General features: G+C 44.5%; 1 protein-coding gene across 2 annotated transcripts in view; it reads right to left on the bottom strand.

Moving 5' to 3' along the window:
• GATB (glutamyl-tRNA amidotransferase subunit B) overlaps positions 1–24,580 on the bottom strand; it is a 96,313-nt gene extending 71,733 nt beyond the window's left edge. For both annotated transcript variants that reach the window (XM_068990054.1, XM_068990055.1), the window contains exons 1-2: positions 24,405–24,580; positions 22,094–22,244 (exon numbers count right to left, since the gene is read on the bottom strand). In XM_068990054.1, the coding sequence (XP_068846155.1) occupies positions 22,094–22,244; positions 24,405–24,580 (327 nt within the window). The remainder of the gene's footprint in view (positions 1–22,093; positions 22,245–24,404) is intronic.
• Between the last annotated feature and the right edge of the window lie 337 nt (positions 24,581–24,917).

Raw genomic sequence — 24,917 nt, 5'->3', positions numbered from 1 at the left:
CCCTCCTCTAGCTCCACTCATCAGTCCCAGGAATGTCCCGAGGAGTAAGCCTTTGGGAGAATCTATCAGGACAAAGATTTTCAGGAAAAAAAAAAAAATCCTGAATTTTATGCATCATAGCCATATACAGCATCTTGTTATAGGCTTCCTGGCAAACTATGAAATCATGGAGGCTAAAAGGAAAAAAAAAAAGAAAAGCCAAGCCTTCACAGGCAAACCCCCTACTCCATTAGCTGTGTTTGCTGTCAGAGTAAATAACAGAAGAACTAGCCAGGATCTAAAAGTATGTCAATGTCATGAAAAGGGAAAAAAGGGAAAGAGAGAGTGGAGAGACAGAAAAGGAAAGGAAAAGGAAACAAAAAAATGAGAGTACAGCGTCACGCCAACTAAATGCAGTGTGTGATCTCTGACTGGATCAGGAGCCGGGGAGAAGTAAACAAAGGATGATACTAAGTTGGCCATGAACTGTGTCCTGGATAACCAGGTCGTAACCAGGCTGGCTTTCCTGAGTGTGATAATTACACAGCCATCAGTAAGAGAATGTTTTAGCTCCTGGGAGAAAAGACGCTGAAATATTTGCGAACGAAGGGTCATGATGTCTGCAACTCACCCTCCAATGCCTAATTCAAAAGGAAAAAACAAGCCAGATGTCGGCGGGATGCTCAGTGTACGCTTCTCTATGTCTGAATTATTTCAAAATAAAAGCTCTGGGTGATGAAGGAAAGAGTAGACAATTCTCCTACCTAAGAGGCTGGGGAGATGCTCCAAGCCTTGAGTGGGAAGAGAGCCTAGAGGAGGCAGGAGCTGCTTGCACCGATGCTAACTGATGAACCACACACATGCGTCAGAAGCCTCGTTCAAAGCTGCTGAAAATTAGTCGTAGAAAATATTCTATATACTATAATCTGTCTAAACTTCCCTATGCCATAGTTCAGTGATGTGATACTAAGTGACACTAAGCTCCTTGTGCAGATGAAGCATGGTGTTAACACTCAAAGGACTGTTAAGTATTTCATTTTACAGGTGAAAAATCTGTTCAAGGGAATTCTGTTCCATCTGTATATAAGTGTATAAATCCTGCATATAGACAACTTTTATATAAACAAGAATATGAAGGAAACATGTGTGTGCTCTTTTACCTGGCAGGAAGATAATTTTCCCCAATTGTATCTTTTCTAGTTGAAAATACTTTTAGCTTCCCCCAAAATTGAACAGGTATCCAGTTTTCTGTTAATGTTTCTATTCTGTTGTCTCACTATGTAAACACACATGTAACTTCTCAATTTTTGCTTCTCTGAAAAAAATCTATAATGGAGAACTTTGTATTGTCATTCACGTGTGCTGGGCCATTTTAAGTGTGGCCACTGAAAAGTGGAAGGAAGCACTGTCTCTATTAATATTCTAATGCTGTGATGTTAAGAATATGAGTATCATAATAATATCAGGTAACATTTACATGCCACTTGCAAGTTACGAGGTGCTTTCATATACAGTAGCTTCTCTGCATAGAAGTAAAAATGTAAGAGAACAAGAAATACGTAAATAGGAGGGCTAGCTAGCTGTTATAAGTAAAAACAGATTATGAGTGATGACAGGCAACTTAAATGTTTACAACCAGCTATAAAGGAAAAATTCCCTGTTGTGTTTCATCGGAAATGAACAATTAGCGAATTCTGCAGAAGGGAATGCAGTCTGGTGGTTTATGCTAAGAATGGGAGCCAGGCAATTCTCTCTTCTATTTTTAACTGGGCTTCTGACCTCCTGGTATCCTTGGGTAAGTCCAAAAGGCCCTCAATTTCTTCTCTTATCAATTGGGGTTGGAGCCTCTGACCTCACTCACTGGGGTGGCCTATGAGTTGGCAGACAACACTGAAAATTCGAGACGCAATTGACGATCACATATTACTGTTTGTCTGTACTGCCTAAGAAAGCTGCAGCGCATGACAAAGACTCTTGATTGATTATGCTTCCTGCTTCTCTACTTGTGAAAAGAGATCCACGCATCAGTATTTGGAAGAGAGTACTTTTAAGCCTCCTGGGAACACTAACATTTTCCTGATTCCTACTTTTTCTCCCTGCCCCAGCTTCAGGCCTTATTATAAGGACTCGGCGAGCGGCAGAAGGCTGGGAAACAGGAAGGCTCACTAGCAAGAACCCTCTGGCACGAATAAAGACCCTCTTCAGAGGAGCCCCGCCTGGCTACACCGACAACGCCAGCATCGCCAAGCCTACACCTGGCATACCGGGATGCCAGTGGCAAACGACTTCCTGACCTGGCCAAGGTCTTTCAAAGAGCAAAGGAAAAAAATTCCCCAAGATGCCGCAGTGCAGAGAGTCACCAACTCCTCCTCCCAAACTAAATATGATGCTGAAGATACACTGGAAAATGATTACAATTTACTCAAACAACAGGTGTATATTCCTGCAGTGTGGAGAAGGAATTCCAAAGGAGACCACCCCACAATAAAGAGTACCTCACATTTCCTCCCAGAAACTGGCTCAGGCTTTTGAGCGCAGAACGGAGCATCGTCCACCTCCTGCCCCCGTGTCTCCTCGCGGATTCTGCTCTCCAGTCCATATTCTTTTGTCCTCAAAAGAGGAGTGACTCTTGTAGTGAGCAACTCTGGGAAAAGGAATCGAGCATATGTGGCCGGCTCCTTATGGCCCAGCATTTTTATTACAGGCTCTAGTGTAAATCACTAGAACACAGCCTGTGTGAGCTCTTTCTGATCAGCACGCCCACCAAGATGGTATATTCTGGTCTGTGAAAGGTCTATGGTTTGGGGGATGCAAAAAGCACTAGAAGCCATTTGGATGCATCATGTTATATTCTTCCATCAAGCTATTATCGCTAATGAAGCCAGCAGGTTCATCTCCATTTGTCTGAACACTATGCTGATTTCTCAACTGGTTCTGACTCAAGAGGCTTCCCTCGTGATGGTAAAGGGTCTGCCTGCAATGCAGGCGACCCGGGTTCGATCCCTGACTCAAGAGGCTTCCCTCCGATGGTAAAGCGTCTGCCTGCAATGCGGGAGACCCAGGTTCAATCCCTGGGTCGGGAAGATCTCTTAGAGAAGGAAATGGCAACCCACTCCAGCATTCTTGTCTGGAGAATCCCATGGACGGAGGAGCCTGGGAGGTTACAGTCCACGAGGTCACAAAGAGTTGGACATGACTGAGCGACTTCACTTTCTTTCACTTTTCTGACTCAAGATGGGAAGACAGCATTATTTTTATTGACACCCTAAAACCACACATCTTCCTGGAAACACTTTCAAGTACTCATGAAGCCAACCCAGAAACCACCCCCCTCCACATCAGCATCACCAATGGCTCCAAGGAGCAGAAGGAGCAGAAGCAGCTGCAGGCAGCTGGCTGCGGCGGCCAGGGGTGCCTCCCTGGGAGGGCAGAGCCTTCACAGGTCTGCTGCAGTGTTTTAAAGCTCTGGACCTGTCTGGGGGAGAAAAATGAATGGTACCCAGTTGCATGATTTCAGGCTGCATTTTTATTACCGGCTTCAAGAATAAATCACCAGAACAAAGCCTATATGAACTGCCTGAATGGCAGAGAGAAAAGCTGTCACAGAACATAGTTAGGTAGTTTTTTTAAACTGCTGTATATTTATTTCCAGAAAAGATCTCTGAGCTTGCATACTCCTGGGCACCTTTGGTAATGTGTTCGTGGTTTATTTTTCACACATTCTCACCTTGTTTCCTCATATTACAGACTTGTGGGCGGAGTAGTGCACCAAATTCATTTTAAACAGTTAAGAGTTATAAACAAAGCACTAGCTCCTCTAACAAGGGCTTGCTGCTCTTGTACTCAATGTCTCATCCAAGGGCATATTTTAAAGGGAAAATAAACCTGCATGATGGGATGTGGAAATTGGGAAATAAGTGAAAAGCCCTTTGTAAGCTCAACAGTGAAAAAGTTTCTTGCTCAAGGATGAATCTCTGGGGAGACAAGGATGCTGCCTGGAGATGGTCCCTTCCCAGAAAGGAACATGAGGCTGTATCAGAAACAGTCACTTGGGGAGAAGGCCAGACAAAATCCCATGGGTTCCCAGAGACTGGGGTAGAGAGGAAAACAAACCCTCAGCTTCCTTGTGGGTTGCTTTGCCAAAACCCGCAGTTTTTAAATTGGGGGATCATTGCTTAAACATGGAGCTGTTTTCTGCTGTACTTGAGTCAGCTGAAAGGATATATAAATGTCCCCTCCCTCTTGAGCCTCCTCTCTGCGCCCCCCGCCCGGGTCATCACAGAGCCCCAGGCTGAGCTCCCTGTGCTACGCTGCTGCTTCCCCCTAGCTAGCTGTTTCACACATGGAGGGCATGCATGTCCACACTACCCCCTGCTCGTCCCGCTCTCTCCTCCCCCTGGTCCGCCCACAAGTCCCCGCTCCACACCTGCATCTCTCTATTCCTGCCCTGCAAACAGGTGCACCAGTACCATTTTCTAGGTTTTATACACACACACACACACACACACACACACACACACACACACGTACATGTATTAAAGCTTTCTTTCTGACTTACTTCACTTTCTATAACAGGCTCTAGGTCCACCCATATCAGTTCAACTGACTCAAATGCATTCCTTCTGATGTCTGAGTAATACTCCATTGTATACATGTACCACAACTTCTTTATCCATTTATCTGTTGCTGGACCTCTAGGTTGCTTCCATGTCCTGGCTACGATAAATAGTGCTGTGGTGGGAATGTAAATTGATACAGCCACTATGGAGAAGAGCATGGAGATTCCCTTAAAAACTAGGAATAAAACCACCACATGACCCAGCAATCCCCCGACTGGGCACACACCCTGAGGAGACCATCATTCAAAAAGACAGATGTACCCTGCTGTTCCTCTGAATTGTACTATCTTGCTTTTTTGTTGTTACTTGAGAGGAACGAGATGGCATCATCATTTCCACACACAAAAAACAATTCATTAAGGATGAACTGCTTTTGGAAAGTGGGAACTTTTAAAGGAAATGGGTGAGAGGGTACATCCTTGCACAACTAGGGGAATTTGGAAAGAGCTCAGTACCTTCCTCTGTGTCTGTGACAGCAGGGCAGAGAAGCTGAGCAGGAAAGTGTACACATCTCTGCTTCAGCTGCGATGAGAGGGGAGGGACAGCTTAGAGGCAGGAGGAAAGACAGAAAGACGTAAAGACATCTTTCCTGCCCCATTTGAAGTCTTGACTCACCCAGCTTCATACCCTGGGCTGTGGTCCCAGCTACATGGTCACGCTCGCTTTTCCCTCTGAAGTGTTTCCATCTTAGTAAAGTCTCAGCCCAGACTTAGGTTAAAACGAAGCATAAAAGTCTGCTCTAAGAATTGATTGCCACAACCTGCTCTCAGGCAAACCTGGTGTTCAAATTTATTAACTGTGTGGTCTAGGAACCCCAAGCTAAGAGATAAACATGAAAAAAAGGCTTAGACCTGGGGTATCTGGCAAAAGCCAAAGTACAAGCTCTTTGGAGAGTTGCTCTCAGCCCAGCCAGAAGACTCCCTCTAAGAAAGTCCTGTCAAACCTGACTCCGTAATCCAAAATTACAAAATACACAAGAACATCACCTACCGTTAGCCAGAATCAGGAGACATGTAAAAAGCAGAACAAGAAATCCCAAGAACCTCATGTAATAGAATTTCTGAACACAGAATAAGTAGATTTAAAATTACCAAAGAAATAAAGAACTGAATACATGATAAAAGAACAAGGTATTTTCAAAAAGATAGGAGAGATTTAAGAGAGCAGAATTTCTATAAACGAAAGATACTCAGTGAAATTAACAACAACAAAAAAACTCAATGGATACATTAAAGAACAGAGCATACATAACAGAAATAATTAGTGAACTGGAAGAAAATGTAGAGAAAATTTCCTAGAATGAAGCCCAGATAAAAGATTCTAAAAGAATATTTCATTAAGCCACTATCTGCCTAGTGAGATGTACAGCTGGGAGCTGCCCACAGTCAGAGCGGCTCTCTTAGTGGGAGGTCGAGAAAAATCCAGTGCCCAGGGCACTGAATTGGTAGCTTGTTAGGTTAGATCTCCTTTCACCCATTTCTTCTTCTGAAGCAGCACTCTTTTCCTCTTTTCTCTCTCCCCAGATTTAGATCTCTCACCTAGTGGACACTGTAATAAACGGCACATACAATCAGCTTCCCTGATAGCTCAGCTGGTAAAGAATCTGCCTGCAACGCAGGAGACCCCGGTTTGATTCCTGGGTTAGGAAGATCCTCTGGAGAAGGGATAGGCCACCCACTCCAGTATTCCTGGGCTTCCTTTGTGGCTCAGCTGGTAAAGAATCTGCATGCAATGCGGGAGACATGGGTTCAATCCCTGGGTTGGGAAGATCCCACGGAGAAGGGACAGGCTACCCACTCCAGTATTCTGGCCTGGAGAGTTCTATGGACGATATAGTCCATGGGGTCACAAAGAGTCAGACACGACTGAGTGACTTTCACTTTCACAGTGAGCATCACTGCTGAACAGTCAATGCCTGTGTGTGTATAGCACGTGGACAGGTATCTAGTAACATTATTACATATACACCTGTTAACGGCGTGCGTGTTCTGAAATATAAACATGCCTACAAAATAACAGTGCCTACATATATCAAATTCCAGAAATTACGGCGGAACAGAGATTGAAGGCTGAACATTAAACAGACCAGAAACCCTACTGGGACAAGAAGCAACTGAGCAACTGCCGGGCAGTTCTCTCATCTCAGTTCAAAGGACTGAACGGCATATTTCTGGGATCTTTTCCTATTCTAATTCTCATACTGCTTACAACATTGAGAAGCTAACTAGTTTCATATTATTCATGTACTTTATTTTGTAGGACAGGTCTCTACTCAGAGCCTCTTCTTATTTACATTAAGAAATACAGTCATCTAGCTTTCTGGACTGGAGCAGATCAGAATAACTGAGAAGTGAAAAATGGGCAAGAAGGGGTTCCTAGAATCAAATATATTGACAGTAGCTTAACAAAGGAGGTGAGAGGTAGATGACTGCAGTAACAAGGAAAAAGACTGTAACGCAAAGCCTAAAAAGGATGGCTATCTTCAGCCGTTTCCTGTAGGATCAGATAATTTTACACACCTCAGTAGACCTTGAAGGCACCATTATATTACAACAATATACTGCTGATAACCTTGAGCAATCAAGAAAAGGTTAGCTTATGTTCAGTACACTTCATTTAAAAGCAGAAAAGTAGAAAATGCATTTTAGAAAGATTCCCATAAAGAAGTTAAAACATATCAAAAGGGTTTTAGATATCTGGAAAATTCTCTCCTATGGACTCATGCATGTACTCATAAGTGTCTGCAATTATACAGAGAAATACTTATTAAATACATGTTCTGTGCAAGGTACAGTCAGGTGGCTTGAAAAAGATCCATGAACTGCTTTTTAGAACCTCAAATCAAACATAGAAATCCTCATAAACAAATACATAAAGGATGTTCAACCAACTGTGGAATATATATCGACAGAACACAGTAGCACTAGTATTCACAGTTAGATTTCCCGTGGGGAATTCTGCGTGCGAGAAGGGCAGGGGTGAGGGAAAGGAGAATGGTTGTGAAGAGGGAAGCTTTCAAGAACCCACCGGGGGGGACTTCCGTGAGGGTTGAGAATCCACCCTGCAGTGCAGAGGATATGATTCAATCCCTGGTCGGGGAACTAAAATCCCACAGGCCATAGAGCAACTAAGCCCACGTGCCACAACTACTGAGCCCACACGCCACAGGAAAAGGTCCTGCACGACGCAGCCAAGACCCTGCCTGCTGCAACCCAGATCTGATGCAGCCCAAGAGAAAAGTAGTAAGAAACCAATAAAATTAAAAACAAAAACACCGAATGCTGGCAAAATACCCCCAACAGTAAAGGAGTTAAATGCTTCCCTGCGGGAGGAGAGGCCATGCTGCCCACTGGACGTGCGTGAAAGTCTGTCGTCGTCCTGGGTCATCCAAGTCCACGGGGGGACATCCAGTTAATGAGAGAGGGGGCAAGTCAGGACCCTCAGAGGGTTCAAGAGCTGAAAGGGAGCCTCTCCACACTTGCATGCATGAGCTCACAGATACACCTCTTTTGCAAGGGGCAAAAGAGGTCACGGGGCACAACACTGCACCCCTGGAACACTCCCCTGCACAGAGGAAAGAGGGAAAAGTGTAACAGTGGCTCAGACAGTGGCAAGATTTGCGTCTGAAAACATGATGTAATTATAAATTCTACAGATTACATTAAAGCAAGTCATTGAAATGGAAAAACATTCTAAAAGAAAGCTGTCTCATCTTGTCTTCTCAGTCAAGTAACCAACCATCATTTAAGTGTGACTGGACAGAGAAGCAAATATAGATCTGATTAAAAATGTATGAATTTAAACACTTTTTTCTGAATGCTGTTTTCTTGCATTTCTGCTCCATTTAGAAGTTCTGAAGTAAAGAATGTTTATAATTACATTTTGAATTAAGAGTCAGAAAAGTGCTTAAGCCTAATGCTCACTAGAACTAGTTAGGTATTTCTAAGACTACTAGGTCCTTTAAAACAAAAGTTATTACCAATATCTGCTATGTTCAGAGAGCTAGGGTACTGCAGATTTACCCAGATAATACATATTCCATACGAAATTTAAAAAATAAACTAATGTTAAAAAGGCATTCATATTATCATTTCTTAAAGGGGCAGGATCCCTTTCAGAGTGATCTGCGTACACATTCGAGACGGAACCACCAGCATAAGGCATGATAACTGCATTGTCTGTTGGTCCCCAGAAGGTAGGCATCACATCAGATCTTCCCTCTTCATTCCCCTTCTGCTTGCTAAGAGTAAATAACATTCTTGTGAATAAAAGAAAGTTTTGTAAAATGGGGTAAATAATATCCCAGTTCCAGTTTTCATGCCATAGCTGCCACCCTCAGTGTTTTTTCAGAGAGCAAAATCCTGATCCTGAGAAAAGCGGAGCCTGTTCTTGTAGGCCTCCATAGCCCTTTCCCCCGTTCTAGAAGCAAGAGACAGAGTTACTAGGAGGTTCCATGCTATGCACACCTAAGCACTTTCAAACAAGCAAACCAAGATCAGAGTTACTAGTTAGAAAATTTTTTTTTTTTTTTAATGAAATTGACCAACACTGTTTATCAATGTGTTAGATGTCCTGGCCTCTCATCAGTGGAATTCAGCTCAGCCTGGTAAGCAGCAGCAGGTACCTCCTGGCCACAAACAATCACCCAGCAGCCAGTACTAGCAAAGCAACAACATTCTCTTTGCTTTGCCTTCTCCTGCTCGGGGATTGACACCATGAGGGGGGCAAGCACTTCAAATAACAAAGTGAGCATGTGAGCACACACGTGTGTGTGTGTGTGCGCTTGTGGTCTGCACAGGCATATATTTCAAGCACACTTGATAGTTTGCTGAAATCTCGCCATTACTGGGAACATTAGCAAATTATGAAAGAAACATAGAGTTTCTAGAGTTGTAAATCTCTAGACATTTTATCAAACAAATATATTTCCTTTCCTATTTTTCTTCCCATTTCACATCTCACATACAAAATATTACGAGAGTTGGAATGACATTGATAAATAGGAAATAACTGACTTGAAGAAATAATCTAAGATTCTGTCTATAATTCTGCTGCTGCTGCTGCTGAATCGCTTCAGTCGTGTCCGACTCTGTGCGACCCCATAGACGGCAGCCCACCAGGCTCCCCCGTCCCTGGGATTCTCCAGGCAAGAACACTGGAGTGGGTTGCCATTTCCTTCTCCAATGCATGAAAGTGAAAAGTGAAAACGAAGCCGCTCAGTCATGTCCGACTCCCAGCGACCCCAGGGACTGCAGCCTAAGGGGCTCCTCTGTCCATGGGATTTTCCAGGCAAGAGTACTGGAGTGGGCTGCCATTGCCTTCTCAGTCTATAGTTCTATAGACAAACAATGATTTAATAAATTAAGGAAAATTCTGTACCACAGTAAGCGGTTTTACTAGGTCAAGGTAATGAATGAAGCTGAATGCCGGCTAATAAAAACAAAGAATGCTGTTTTTAGCTTAGCTGTAATCCTGCCTACCAGCAGGAAAATAGGCTGAGTGACCTTTCCAGTCTGAAGATTTATGATGGGATTCCACATAATTCTAAAACTAAAGGTAAAATGAGAAGATAAAAATGCCTGGAGTCCTGAGAAACATTCAGAAGAAGGGTCACTAATCAGAATGGCAGGCGGGAGGGAGGCTGTAACCACTGTAAAGACAGCAGCCTAAGTCTGGCAGAGCCGGGGGATAGACACGCTGGGTGGGGCGGAGACTGGAGATGGGGGATGAGAACAAGTATTGTGTCTGCACACACAGACACGTACACAGAGAAATGTGTCAATACACACACCCAAGCTCAAAAGCAAGAAAGGAAACCCCCTGGGGCCCCCATCACCCAGGGGTAGCTGCACGAGGCAGAAGGGCAACGGGATGAATTTGGAAGCCGGACTATGGTGTTTCAATCTGACTTCTCCAGTCAGTCAGTCAGTGCAGTCGCCTCAGATGCATCCGACTCTTTGCAACCCCATGGACTGCAGCACGCCAGGCTTCTCTGTCCATCACCAACTCCCTGAGCTTACTCAAACTCATGTCCATCGAGTCGGTGATGCCATCCAACCATCTCATCCTCTGTCATCCCCTTCTCCTGCCTTCAATCTTTCCCAGCATCAGGGTCTTTTCCAATGAGTCAGTTCGCATCAGGTGGCCAAAGTATAGGAGATTCAGCTTCAACATCAGTCCATCCAATGAATATTCACGATTGATTTCCTTTAGGATGAACTGGTTGGATCTCCTTGCAGTCCAAGGGACTCTCAAGAGTCTTCTCCAATACCACAGTTCAAAAGCATCAATTCTTCGGCACTCAGCTTTCTTTATAGTCCAACTCTTACACCCATACATGACCACTGGAAAAACCATAGCTATGACTAGATGTACCTTTGCTGGTAAAGTAATGTCTCTGCTTTTTAATACGCTGTCTAGGTTGGTCATAACTTTTCTTCCAAGGAGCAAGCATCCTTTAATTTCAAGGCTGCTGTCACCATCTGCAGTGATTTTGGAGCCCAAAAAATAAAGTCAGCCACTGTTCTACTGTTTCCCCATCTATTTGCCATGATTTGATGGGACTGGATGCCACAATCTTAGCTTTTTGAATGTTGAGTTTTAAGCCAACTTTTTCTCTCTCCTCTTTCACTTTCATCAAGAGGCTCTTTAGTTCTTCTTTGCTTGGTGCCATAAGGGTGGTGTCATCTGCATATCTGAGGTTATTGATAGTTCTCCCGGCAATCTTGATTCCAGCGTGTGGTTCATCCAGTCCAGCATTTCTCATGATATACTCTGCATATAAGTTAAATAAGCAGGGTGACAATATACAGCCTTGACTTGCTCCTTTCCAAATAGACTCATGGGATTAGACCTGATAGACAGACTGCCTGAAGAACTATGGACGGAAGTTCATGACATTGTATAGGAGACAGGGATCAAGACCATCCTCAAGAAAAAGAAATGCAAAAAGGCAAAATGGTTGTCTGAGGAGGCCTTACAAATAGCTGTGAAAAGAAGAGAAGCAAAAGGCAAAGGAGAAAAGGAAAAGTATACCCATTTGAATGCAGAGTTCCAAAGAATAGCAAGGAGAGATAAGAAAGCCTTCCTCAGTGATCAGTGCAAAGAAATAGAGGAAAACAACAGAATGGGAAAGACTAGAGATCTTTTCAAGAAAATTAGAGATACCAAGGAAACATTTCATGCAAAGATGGGCTCAACAGAGGACAGAAATGGTACGGACCTAACAGAAGCAGAAGATATTAAGAGGAGGTGGCAAGAATACACAGAAGAACTGTATAAATAAGATCTTCACAACCCAGATAACCATAATGGTGTGATCACTAACCTAGAACCAGACATCCTGGAATGTGAAGTCAAGTGGGCCTTAGAAAGCATCACTACGAACAAAGCTAGTGGAGGTGATGGAAGCCTAGTTGAGCTATTTCAAATCCTCAAAAGCGATGCTGTGAAAGTGCTGCACTCAATATGACAGCAAATTTGGAAAACTCAGCAGTGACCACAGGATTGGAAAAGGTCAGTTTTCATTCCAATCCAAAAGAAAAGCAATGCCAAAGAATGCTCAAACTACTGCACAATTGCACTCATCTCACATGCTAGTAAAGTAATGCTCAGAATTCTCCAAGCCAGGCTTCAGCAATATGTGAACCATGAACTTCCAGATGTTCAAGCTGGATTTAGAAAAGGCAGAGGAACCAGAGATGAAATAGCCAACATCCGTTGGATCATGGAAAAAGCAAAAGAGTTCCAGAAAAACATCTATTTCTGCTTTGCCAAAGCCATTGACTATGTGGATCACAATAAAGTGTGGAAAATTCTGAAAGAGATGGGAATACCAGACCACCTGACCTGCCTCTTGAGAAATCTGTATGCAATTCAAGAAGTAACAGTTAGAACTGGACATGGAACAACAGACTGGCTTCTCCACTTACTACCTAACTGGGATATTGACAGAAACTGCTCCATAGGGTTGACAAGGTTAAAACAAGTACACACACATAAAGAAAGCACTCGGTAAATGTGAGTGGACCTTACTGTCACTAACCTTGTTCACCAGGCTGAAGAGACACCAGACGCTGGCGATCTCAGGCACCTAAGGCAAAGAAGTCAAGGCTGGGATTCCACTGGGGCGGGGAGCTGACAGGAACCACGGAATCCTGGTCCAGCCAGAAAATCTTGTGCCACTAAATGAGGAGTTTACATGGAAGAGGCAATCACCTCAGGCCTCGGGTGAAAAAAAGAGTCTTGAGCAATGAGAGCCCCTGGCCCTGTGCCAGCATAGACATGGGGCTTGAAGGGCTCATCACCCTGGCAGTGTGGCAGCTGGGGGCCCAAAAACGAAACCGTCCCTTAAGCCCAAAGGGGGCCAGCAGAGCCACTGTGAATCCTGCCAGTGACGCAGCCACCGTCCTGGGCTGAGTCTGTAAGCAGAGAAATCACACAGAGCACAGAGCAGGACAAATAAAACACTTCCATTCCTGGACGCATCCTGGCCAGAGCCACGAGAGAGGGAACACGGAAAGGAGCAGACTTCTCGCAGGAACGAATGCCTGAAGACAAGGAAATCGAGCCTTCCGTGTGCTGAGCAGACAGGCCTGTCAGCTTGGGATTCTCTACTGTCGCTCAAGAGCCAGGGAGAAACAGGAATGATGGGAGGCACAGACAAGCTGAGAGAGCGTCTCACCCACAAACCCCAAATCCAAACACACTAACAGAGGCAGGAAAGAGCACCAAGGAGGAGCATGAGATGCAAGAGACAGCGTTAGCTAGAGAAGGAAAAGTCAGAAGGGAGCTGGGAACGTCCCTCAGTCGTGTCCTCCTCTTTGTGATCCCGTGGACTGTAGCCCACCAGGCTCCTCTGTCCATGGGATTCTCCAGGCAAGAATACTGGAGTGGGCTGCCATTTCCTTCTCCAGGGGATCTTCCCAATCCGGCTCTCCTGCACTGCAGGCAGATTCTTTACTGTCTGAGCCACCAGGAAAGCCTCCCAAGCTTCTGCAACCCAGCCCCGAAAGTTGCCTCCAGTCATGAGTGGAGGGCTCCCCTTCCCTGAGGTTGCAGGGCAAGAGCTGTCTTCTTCGGCTCCAGGGACAGCCCCCGCTTTCTCAGGAACCCGATTCTATCAATGACTCTCTCCCCCATACGTCACTCCTTTAAATCTAAGTTTCAACTGTTTAACAAAATATTACATGTATGTATAAATTTCCTTATAATATATAAGGAAAATCAGAAGTTCCTGCCACCCACCTGCATCCCTCGACAGTCTTGAACCACCTTCAGACCTCTGAGCTGTTGTGTCTGGTATTTATCTTCCTATTTTTAAGTAATAAGCTGTGCCAGGGGACCTTGGGACAAGGCATCACTTTCTGGGCATGGCTCTTGGCCATTTGCCGTGCGACAATCCTGCCTTAATCTGGGAAGAAGACAGACTTGACGAACTGTCCCCATAACCCAACATGGTTGTTTTTGGAATATGAAGCCACCAGACTTTGGCCCATGCCATTCCCAAGAGATGATTTATGTAAATTACAAGGTGAGATGTTTTGCAACACTTTTATATCTTACTCTGTCCCATGGAATTTACCCATGCTTATTACTTATCCACTTAAGAACAAAATAAGCCACCCCTAAGTGCAAGCCCATGATGGCCTGAATGACATTCAAGTGGAAAGTCAGGTTGGTAATCAGCAGGCCACCCCACCCGTGGGGAAGCAGGGATACCTCCACGTGGTTGAGCCTGGGCGTGAAGGGTCTAGAACGTGAATGAGCCTTTCCCCATAACAGGGGGTAAGGGCAGGATTTACAGCTGAGGGAATGGGTGGGGTACGGTCACTGTTCCAACTCTGGGGAAAAAAAAGAGAAAATTTCACCATCAGAAGGCTGAGAAATAGCAGAGGTAATATCTGATTATTACTTAATATTATCTTGATACAAAAATCTTGTTGAAAAACTTTTTACCTCATAATCCATCTCTTGGGAGCTCTAAATCTTTCACTCATTGCCTATTTAAAAAAATAAAAAGCTAAAAGAAATAACAGCAGCCAATTAAACAAAAACAAAAACCAATCAATCAAGTTAGGGCCTGAAAAGGAGAAGAGACTGCTCCTAATTGTGGCTCCAAAATATTCCTAAAGCACAGCCTTAGGTTACTTTTTTCTTACTTTATCAATTTAGGACATGACTTCCGATTATGGTAGATAACAATTTAGTTCTTTGACTTGCCAATATCCCAATTACATCCCAGTTTTTGTTAAATGAATGGTTGGTGTTTGTTATTACCGTGTAAATATGTGTCTGCTGAGCTGCTCAGTACATTCCAATCACATTTCCTTTCTTGAACGTTTTGCTTCTTCTTGGAGTTTGTACGCTTTTCATTTTATCATTTGCTTAATTTTATTGCCTATTCTTATTATTTTCTAAGACTCCAGTTTCTTAGACTCACAGACATAGGAAACAGACTCGTAGTTGCCAAGGCGGTGCAAGGTGGAGGAGAAATAGGCTGGCAGTTTGGGATTAGCAGACACAAACTATTACATACAGAAGGGATGAACAAGGTCCTCCCAGGTGGCACTTAGCGCTAGAGAACCCACCTGCCAATGCAGGAGACATGAGAGACTCAGGTTCGATCCCTGGGTCGGGAAGATCCCCTGGAGGAGGGCATGGCACCCCACTCCAGTATTCCGGCCTGGAGAATGCCATGGACAGAGGGGCCTGGTGACCTACAGTCCACAGGGTTGCAAAGAGTCGGACACGACTGAAGTGACTTAGCACACGCACACGCAGACACTTCACAGCACAGGAGCTATATTCAAAACCCTACGATAAACTATAATGGAAAAGAATATGAAAAAGAACGTGTGTGCGTGTGTATGTATGTATACATACATAAAACTGAGTCACTTTGTTGTAGAGTAGAAATTAACACAACATTGTAAATCAACTACACTTCAATAAAATCAATGAAAGACTCCAGTTTCTTTGTAAAAATCTCTTCTCTACACAAGCACTAGATACTTGTTACTCCTTCCGCCCTCCCTTTCTTTCTGGAAACCTCTCTGTTCCAGAGCCATCCCCTCCTCTTCTGCGAGGCTCTCTAGGTCTCTAGCAGAGCCAGCAACCCAGAACCTCTCTATGCCTCCAGCAGGTTCCTTTTTATTGGAAAGATGATTTGTCGAGAACCTGCCTGTCTGAAAATATAATTATTCTACGGCTACACTTGATTTGTAGTGGTGGACACAGAATTCCAGGTTAGAATGATTTTTTCCCTAAGACTTTAAAAGGCACTATTCCATCATCTTCCAGCTCTAAGCGCTGCTTTGAGAAGTCCAACAGGACTGATTCGCAGGCCTTTGTTCTTAGTTCTAGTACCTTCTCTTTTTGGGTCGTTGTCAGATTTTTTAAAATTGGAGGATAACTGCTTTACGATGTTGTGTTGGTCTCTGCCTTACAACAGCTGAAATCAGTCATATACATGTAAATCTCCCCTCCCTCCCACCCCACCACTCCAGCTGGTCACAGGGCGCCAGGCTGGGCTCGCTGCGTTATACAGCAGCTTCCCGTCAGCTATCTATTCTCACTGGTGTTGTGTTCCCTTAGTTCATGGCGGCGGGCCTGCCCTGGGAGGCTATTTTTATTCCTTGTATTGGGGCACTGGCAGGCCCTTCTGATTTGGAGACTCGTGTCCCGCAGTTCTGAGAGACTCATCCGTGTCATTTGTTTAACAATTTTCCCTTGTCTACTTCCTCTCTTTTGGAACTCCTATTAATTAGAGGCTGGACAACCTGGATTGATCTTCTCAATTTCCTATTTTTTTCCCCCTACTGTCCAATTCATTGTATGTGTGTTATTCTTTCTGAAAGATTTGCTTTTATATTCTGACTCTTCTGGACTTTTTTTTTCCATCCTAATTTTAAAGCTTCTGTTCTGATTGTTTATTTTATAAACAAAGGTGGTATCATATTCCTGTTTCAAAGATACAACTACCTTATCTTTCTGAGGATATTTATAGAAGGTTTTAATTTTTAAAGTATTTTTACCCTATGTGTTATCTGTTGCCTCTGATTTCTTTCAGTTTTCCTTTTATTTTGGGCCCTGTCTGCTACATTGGAGAATTTCTTCAAATGTCTGGTGATCTGGGGCTGTCAATTTCTATTTTAAAGGAAGGCACCAAAATGCTGATTTAAAGCTCTGTGTAAATACCCAGGCCTTGTTGATTGGTGGCCTTCACACAAGGACAGTCAGTAAGGTGGCTGGTAGGTTTTTTTTCCACTGTTGTTCGGTCACTCAGTCGTGTCTGTCTCTTTGTGACCCCGTGGACTGCAGCACACCAGGCGTCCCTGTCCTTCACCATCTCCCGGAGCTTGCTCAAACTCATGTCCATTGAGTCAGTGATGGGCTTTTTTTTTTTACTAAGATCCCCCTAAATGTCAAGTTCTGTCAGGTTCCTGTGGATTGCTGCTGAAGGAGTGGGGGGTGAGAAAGAGGAGAGATGGTCATACCGGGAAAGGCGCGGGCAGGCCCCAGGGTTCAGAGTACAGACACTGTCTGACCCCAGTGCCTGGGATCTCTGGGGGAGTGTGTCAGCAGCTGAATTTCTCCCCAGACTGCACATCCCTGTGGGGCTAGAGCAGCTGTAAACGGGCAGGAAGAGGACCTCAGGTCTCCCTGCTCTGAATCTAGACGATGAATTAAGCCTTCTGTCTTCACCTGCCCCTGGCCCTCCACAGTACCTGCGGCTCTCACATCGGGGCCCTTCCTGGGGCTGCCCAGGGCACGCGGCTCCTTCCTGACCTGCGCTCTTTCTGCAGGCTTTCTGTCCCTCTGCTGGCTCACCCTTAACTCCTGCTGCTGAGTCAGGCCCTCCTGCATCTGCCTTCTCTCCTGCAGTCGGGTCTCCTCTCCCGGCTCTCACAGGTTCACATTTGAATTCTCTGGCCGTCACTTCAGTGGCGTTTCTTTGGGGCTGGGAGAGAGGCAGACGAACGTGCATATGCTCAACTCGCCACACTGGTCAGAGGCCTCTTTAAGCGCCCCTTTGTCACTGGGTCCTTCTCATCAGCACCAGACGTGTCTTTAATGTGCTTTATTGCAGTGAAAACAGTGAACATGAGATCTACCCTCTTCACATATTTTTAAGGGGATGGTACCTTACTGTTGACTATAATTCATCACCATTAAAACCATCTCAAGTTTCTCCAACATTAAGGAAACGGAGAAGTTTTTTTTAAATTAAACCTTTTATTTTATTTGGGAGCATAGCCAACTAGCAACGCTGTGACAGTTCCAGGTGGACAGTGAAGGGACTCAGCCATACATACGCACGCATCTATTCCTCCCCCAGCCCGCTCCCATCCAGGCTGCCACGCAACACTGAGCAGACTGCCCTGTGCCATACAGTAGATCGTTGCTGGCTGTCCATGTTAAACACAGTGTGTACACGTAAATTCCAAACTCCCTAACGATCCCTTTCCCTACCTTTTAAAAAAATCACCTCTCTGTATTTATCTATCTGGCCAACTAGATCAAACCCAGGCCCTTGGCAGTGAGAGCTCAACAGTCCTAACCACTGAACTACTGAGGAATCCCACTCCCTTTTTTAAAAACAATAGTATCATCAGTGCTACGTCATGTTTTTTGGTCTTCTTTCTCTTTGCCACACTGCACAGCTCGCGGGAACTTCGTTTCCTGGCCAGAGGTCAAACCCAGGGGCAGGCAGTGAGAGTGCTGAGTCCTAACCGCTGTGCCATCAGGGAACTCTCTCCTGCATTCTCCTTCCCTCCTGCGCCAAGCTTCTTGGAACAGTTGCTCAGCTCTCACCCCTGCCTCAACATCCCTGAGTTTATCTTCTGTCACCTCCCTCCTCCCCCCATCAATCTACTGGAGCCATTCTTGCAAAGGAGACCCTATTAAATTAATAGCCAATGGCCCCTGCCCAGGCCTCACCTCACTTGACTCTTAGTAAGTCTGACACTGTGTGTACTCACTCCCAACGCTCCATCCCTTGGAGCTTCTGACCCTGGACCTCTCTGCTGTGGGATGCACACTGCTTAGTGAGGCTTGTGTGGTACAGACTACGCTTTCCACGCCAGCTTCCCCTCTTGCTGTGCCATTCTTCAAGTTCTAGGCTACAATGCGTGCATGTGTGCGTGCGTGCTAAGTCACTTCAGTAGTGTGCAACTCTGTGTGACCCCATGGACTGCTGGGATTCTCTGGCCATTGATTCTCCAGGCAAGGATACTGGAGTCGGTGGCCATGTCCTTCTCCAGGGCTACAATGCATCAGCTTTCTTTCAGCTTCTAGATCAAGCCATGTCCTGTTTTCCTTCTGGTCTCTGTATTTACCATTCACTTTTATCTGGCCAAATTCTGCCAGTTCCTTATGCCTGTGTTAAATGTCTCTCCTTGTTCTCCCACTACCAGCAAGTTCACTGAACGGTACTGCAGCTGCCTGCTCACTTGTCAAGCTCACGAGGACAAAACTCTTATCTAACCTTTTTTCCTATCCAGTCAGCATATCTGACAAATGGTCACCATTTCTGGTACAAAAATTACCAAATGCAGAGTCAGAATATCAGAGCAGCAGTAAACCAGCTCCACAGGCTTAACAAAGGCCAACTGTCTCAATGCTTCAGTATATTTAAAACTTCTATATAGATACACCGCTGGGTTTTGAAGTGCTGAGAGTGACGTCTTATTCTGGCAGTTTTGGTGTAATCTGGGTCACATGCTAAAACAGGTCTTTTAAAAGACAGAAGCATTTCTGAAAAAGGCAGATGAGCTCTGCTGAGAGAATCATTAGGCTGTTCAAACCATGAGTATGGTAGACTCCAAAGAGGAAAAACAAATCCCAGCTCAAGCGAACTGGATTTCTAGCCTTCAATTGTCATTTAATGACTGTAAGTCAAGCTCTCAACACTTCAGTGTCCCAAACACCTTCACTATCACACTGATGATGCTTATCCCTGGGCAAGTATCTTCTTCTTTAGGGCATGATGAGACGTCTTTCAGGGCATGCTGACATTTAGGTACTTTGAATTGTCTCTAACATTTGACCACATTTAGCCTGGAGAATCCCATGGACTGAGGAGTCTGGTAGACTACAGTCAAAAGGTCACAAAGAGTCGGACACAACTGAAGAGACTTAGCACACACACACAGCCACATCTACAGAAAACCTGCTTAGCTGCAAAGAGATGTTAAAGTTATGACCAACCTAGACTGCATACTGAAAAGCAGAGACATTACTTTGTCAACAAAGGTCTATCTAGTCAAGGCTATGGTTTTTCCAGTGGTCATGTATGGATGTGAGAGTTGGACTATAAAGAAAGCCGAGCGCAGAAGAATTGATGCTTTTGAACTGTGGTACTGGAGAAGACTCGAGAGTCTCTTGGACTGCAAGGAGATCCAACCAGTCCATCCTAAAGGAGATGAGTCCTGAGTGTTCATGGAAGAACTGATTCTGAAGCTGAAATTCCAATACTTTGGCCACCTGATGCAAAGAGCTGACTCATTTGAAAAGACCCTGATGCTGGGAAAGATTGAGGGCAGGAGAAGGGGACGACAGAGGATGAGATGGCTGGATGTTATCACCGACACAATGGACATGGGTTTGGGTGAACTCCAGGAGTTATTGATGGACAGGGAGGCCTGGCGTGCTGTGGTTCATGGGGTCACAAAGAGCTGGACAAGACTGAGCGACTGAACTGAACTGATACTACATTCCCAGCTGGAAAAACCTAGAAAGAACTCTGCAGTTAAGTCTAGTCTCTTGATAATGAACCACCATGTGGGAAAAAAAAAATTCTGAGCTCAGGAGGAAGAAAGGAAAAGTGTGATGAATTGTTTGTCTAAATAGATATTTATTTCTACTATATTTGACTCTCTGCCCCCAAAGAGAATTCGTACATTTATAACTGAAAAATGTAAACTATAACTCTTCACAAACAAAGACAATCTCTCCATAAACAGATGCGCTAAGGCAGAGGAAGTGAGTGAGAAAGGAGGGCAAGACACTCCTGTGCTTGTCTTCTCCCAGAAAGACCCAACAGCAATTCAAAGACGACCCTAGACAGGGTTTCAGAAAAGGTGATGGCACCCCACTCCAGTGCTCTTGCCTGGAGAATCCCACGGACGTAGGAGCCTGGTGGGCTGCAGTCCGTGGGGTTGCTGAGTTGGACACGACTGAGCGACTTCACTTTCACTTTTCACTTTCATGCACTGGAGAAGGAAATGGCAACCCACTCCAGTGTTCTTGCCCGGAGAATCCCAGGGATGGCAGAGCCTGGTGGGGTGCTGTCTATGGGGTCGCACAAAGTCGGACACAACTGAAGCGACTTGGCAGCAGCAGCAGCAGCTAGATAGGGTTTACAGGAATAGGGGTCGTCCAGGACAAAAAGTGCAACTAAGGAACAATTCCAAGACACAGACGCTGCCCCAGTACAGCCAGAACCCTGAGTACAGCAGGTACACGGGAGCAGCTGCCCATGGCCTTCTCCTCTGGGCTGTGACTCTGGGAAAAGTAAACTTCTGCTCCTGCACTCCTGCCAGAGCTCGGTTTAACCAGTTTTCACTTGTATTTAAATGTTAGAGAGCATGGAATTCACCCAGGACAACCACTCCCTCCTCCCATCACCATCAGATATACTTTCCCTGAAAGGCTGGCAGGAAACCCCACATCCAGTTGATAATGCATGTCCTGGACAGACTATGAGCCAAGTATTAGCCCAAATAGTCACACTGTTCCTTGCATCCTTTTCTTCAAAAATTAAACCACCTATATGAAAATACATGCTAAAAATCTTGCTGATGGGTACACTGGACCCAGTCGTTCCTTGGGTTTTAGCGAAAAGGAGCAGACAAATGAGTGATTAATTCAAAGCATCGTATGGTTGACTTTCTCTGCATTACTGAGCCCTTCTTAACTTTCAAAACCACACTCATTATGAACCGTACACTGTAATATCATGTGACATATGCTGCTTCCACTGGCCAGACTTCTCCTCCTTCCCCAGGTACCTGCCTGACTCCGACCTGGCTTCTCAGCTAGCTCGGACACCTCCTCCCCCAAAGACCTTTCCTTAACGAACCACACCCTGATTTCTCACAACAATCCTCATACTGAATTAGGTTATCCCTCCTAGGGGATCCAAAACTAAACTGTGCTTATGCCCTTCACAGGAAAAATCACACAGTACTCACACAGGACACATCTCCCCAACTCGCCTTTGAACTTCTCAAAGACAAAGACAGTTGCTCATCCTTCTATTTCAGTTCATAGCACAGACATTCTAGTATTCAGCAGACATTCTAAACTGTGAGTGAGATGAACATATGAACAAATGGATGACATATACACTTAGAATTCAGAGATGAGTCTTTAGAAAACATTTAGTCTATCCCACTCCAATCAAAGTTTCCTAAACAAGTACTTCCTAAGAGTTATGTTCAGTGAAGGATGAACATTTTGCAAATGAAAACAGCATTAAATAAAAACCTTACCGGCAAAGTTCCAGGTAGAGATGCATCAAAAAAAGATACCAAAGAATTGGGAGGAGCTGCAAAGTGGACTTGAGATCCAGAAAAGAGTTTGGAGTTGGAGGCAATCTGGGCATGAATTTCCAATCCTACTACAGCTGCCCATTCACGTTCACTAAAGAGGAGAACATAATGGCCAAGAAGTCATTAGGTTAGATCTATTACCATGAGTGAATTTCTATGAGCTTAAACTGCAAATGTTACTAATACTTCCCACTTGCGCTTTTAACTTATTAAAATTGTATATTCTACTTTAAAAAATGTGTTACATTGTACTGGGTAACTAAATTAAAAGTAATGCAAAATGAACACCAAGAAGACTGGTAAAGCAATATTCATTTATAACATGGCATAAGAAGAGTTCCCTGTGCAAACAAGGTAACAGGAACAATATGGGATCTGAAAACAATTTAGAAATGGTTATCAGGTGGAGACTGCTTGGCTGACTTTAATGAGAAGCACCATTTTCTAAATTAACTGTCCTTTGCCAGTTAATCACTCAGGAAAGCTGATTTTGTGAACATTTTTAGAATTAACAGAAACAAGATTTCACTACTAGAGAAATAATGGTAAATAAATAGTTGTACATCTCATTATTTAAAAAGGAAGGGAAATTCTCAGTCATGTTTTGAATTCATTTTCTAACAACGGTTTGCAAGTAAAGTAACCATAGTGATACAGATAAAATGGATTACTACTAAATGATAATCTTTGGAATTCTGCACAAAGGAAAACATTAAATCATCACAAGTGGCTCCCCCCCCCCCCCCCGCCCCGGTTCCCCAAATGACTTTAAATTCCAGACACTTAGTGTCAGGTTCCTTCGCATGTTTTAAACTTAATTGCTACCACACCCAAGAAGCTGCAATAGTGCAGTTCAAATGCTACAATAATCTCTTGTCTGGTCACTCCTACTCTGCTGGGTCTGTATGAACATTCCATACACAGGTCTCCCTAGGTTCATCTAAGTGTGCTTATTCTATGGGTTATTATCAAACCCATGTATCCTGGGCAATCTGCAGATAGCCTGGTGTAGACATATGCTCTCCATATTCTGTCTGTTCCTATCCTGCTCTTCCCTCAAGCAATTTTCTGTATTATCAAAATTTTTATTTACATGCATTTGGTTTTGTTTCAATCATTTCAACACATGAAGTTCTGTATTTATAGTACTGATGAATTCCTTATTTTTAAAGTTTGCAATCACAAACTATAATTGAGAGGAATTAAACTAAGACGTCATCAGAAATCTGCATTCACTAAAACCCAATTCAATGTTTTTTTGCAGTTTCATTACATAAGAGAAAAAAACTTTTCATTCACTTTTCATAGTGAAACAACCTAATTTAATGAAAATAACAGAACCAGTACTTCTGGACATTTTCCCCTCTGTAAAAACAGAAAAGCAAAAATAACAGCAACCTAACTATCTCAAAGGAAAAAACGAATATTTGGCACATGCCTTATGTTTCTGCACTTGAAAAGATATCATTTAGGTCTTATACAGTGAAATATAAGCAGCTGTTCAGAGGATATTGAGCAAAATAAGCAACAGTCTCTACAGAACCAGAGGGAAGATCTCATACTGGCTGCGTCTTCCTAGGTCTATACACACACACCACACGTTCAACGTGAAAGGCCTCCACAGATAGGTGGTGTTTTCTAACTCTAGGCCACCCATACAGAACTTGTAGGTAAAGGCTCCTTTTTACCACTAAAACACTGCTGGCCCGTAGTTGTGCTAAATAAGATCCCACTTATATTGATGGGCTGACTACTAGTTAAGGCGACTGAACCACTCTTCTGTGAAACATTAAAAAAAAAAACACTTGCTATTTTACACTCTCAAATTACCCAAATAAGGCTATCTGAAGACAGTGGTTTATGTGTGGGGTAGGGACTGATAAGACAGCCAGTTTCCTGTCTTTATTTAGATGTCAGCAGCCCAACACGTTCCCGCCCACCAAAACGTCCAGACTTAAGGATGGGCTTTAAAGTGAAGTCGCTCAGTGGTGTCCGGCTCTTTGCGACCCCATGAACTGCAGCCCACCGAGCTCCTCTAGCCATGGGATTCTCCAGGCAAGAATACTGGAGTGAGTTGCCATTTCCTTCTCCAGGGAATCTTTCCGATCCAGGGATCGAACCCGTGTCTCCCGCATTGTAGGCAGAGGCTTTACCGTCTGAGCCACCAGGGAAGTCTGTAGTGGCCATCATCTCCCAAGTCCCACAGTTCTACCTCAACTTAAGTGGGCAATACTGGTATGAAATAGTATACCCTTTTCTCGACTTCTGGGCTGTGATGTGGGGCTGCTGAGCCACCGAGCTCTGCCCTCTTTTCCCGTTGGACGTGGACCCAGTCGGAGACCCTCTTCTGTGGTAAGAACCGCAGCCAACCCGAGCGAAAGCAAACCGCCTTCCAGGACAGCACCAGCGCAACATGGGCGCCGCCATTGTGTCTTCAGAGTCCTGGTCAGGTGACACAGCCTCCCTCTGCTGCAAGGCTCTCTGGGAAACGTAGTTCTAAGAAATTAGATAAACCGCTCTAGACTCGGACCGGAAGACTACTATTACCAGAGAGCACTGCGACCGGAAGGCTTCCGGAACCGGGCGGGGAGGGGGCGGGAAGCAGAAAGAGCCGGGAGAGTGGGAGGGTTTTTGGGTCGGAAGGTGTGACTCCTCCTAGCGGGGAGTTGGAGAGGTTTGTAGCCGTAAGCACGTGTGAGAGAGAGCAGGCGGTGCCAGAGATCGAAAGCTGAGAAACCTGGCTGGGATTTCATATACCAGTTAA

Source organism: Capricornis sumatraensis, chromosome 17 (genome assembly GCF_032405125.1).
Source record: "Capricornis sumatraensis isolate serow.1 chromosome 17, serow.2, whole genome shotgun sequence".
Classification (NCBI taxonomy): domain Eukaryota; kingdom Metazoa; phylum Chordata; class Mammalia; order Artiodactyla; family Bovidae; genus Capricornis; species Capricornis sumatraensis.
Note: the sequence above shows the minus strand (reverse complement) of the source record. Positions and strands in the feature narration are given on the sequence as shown.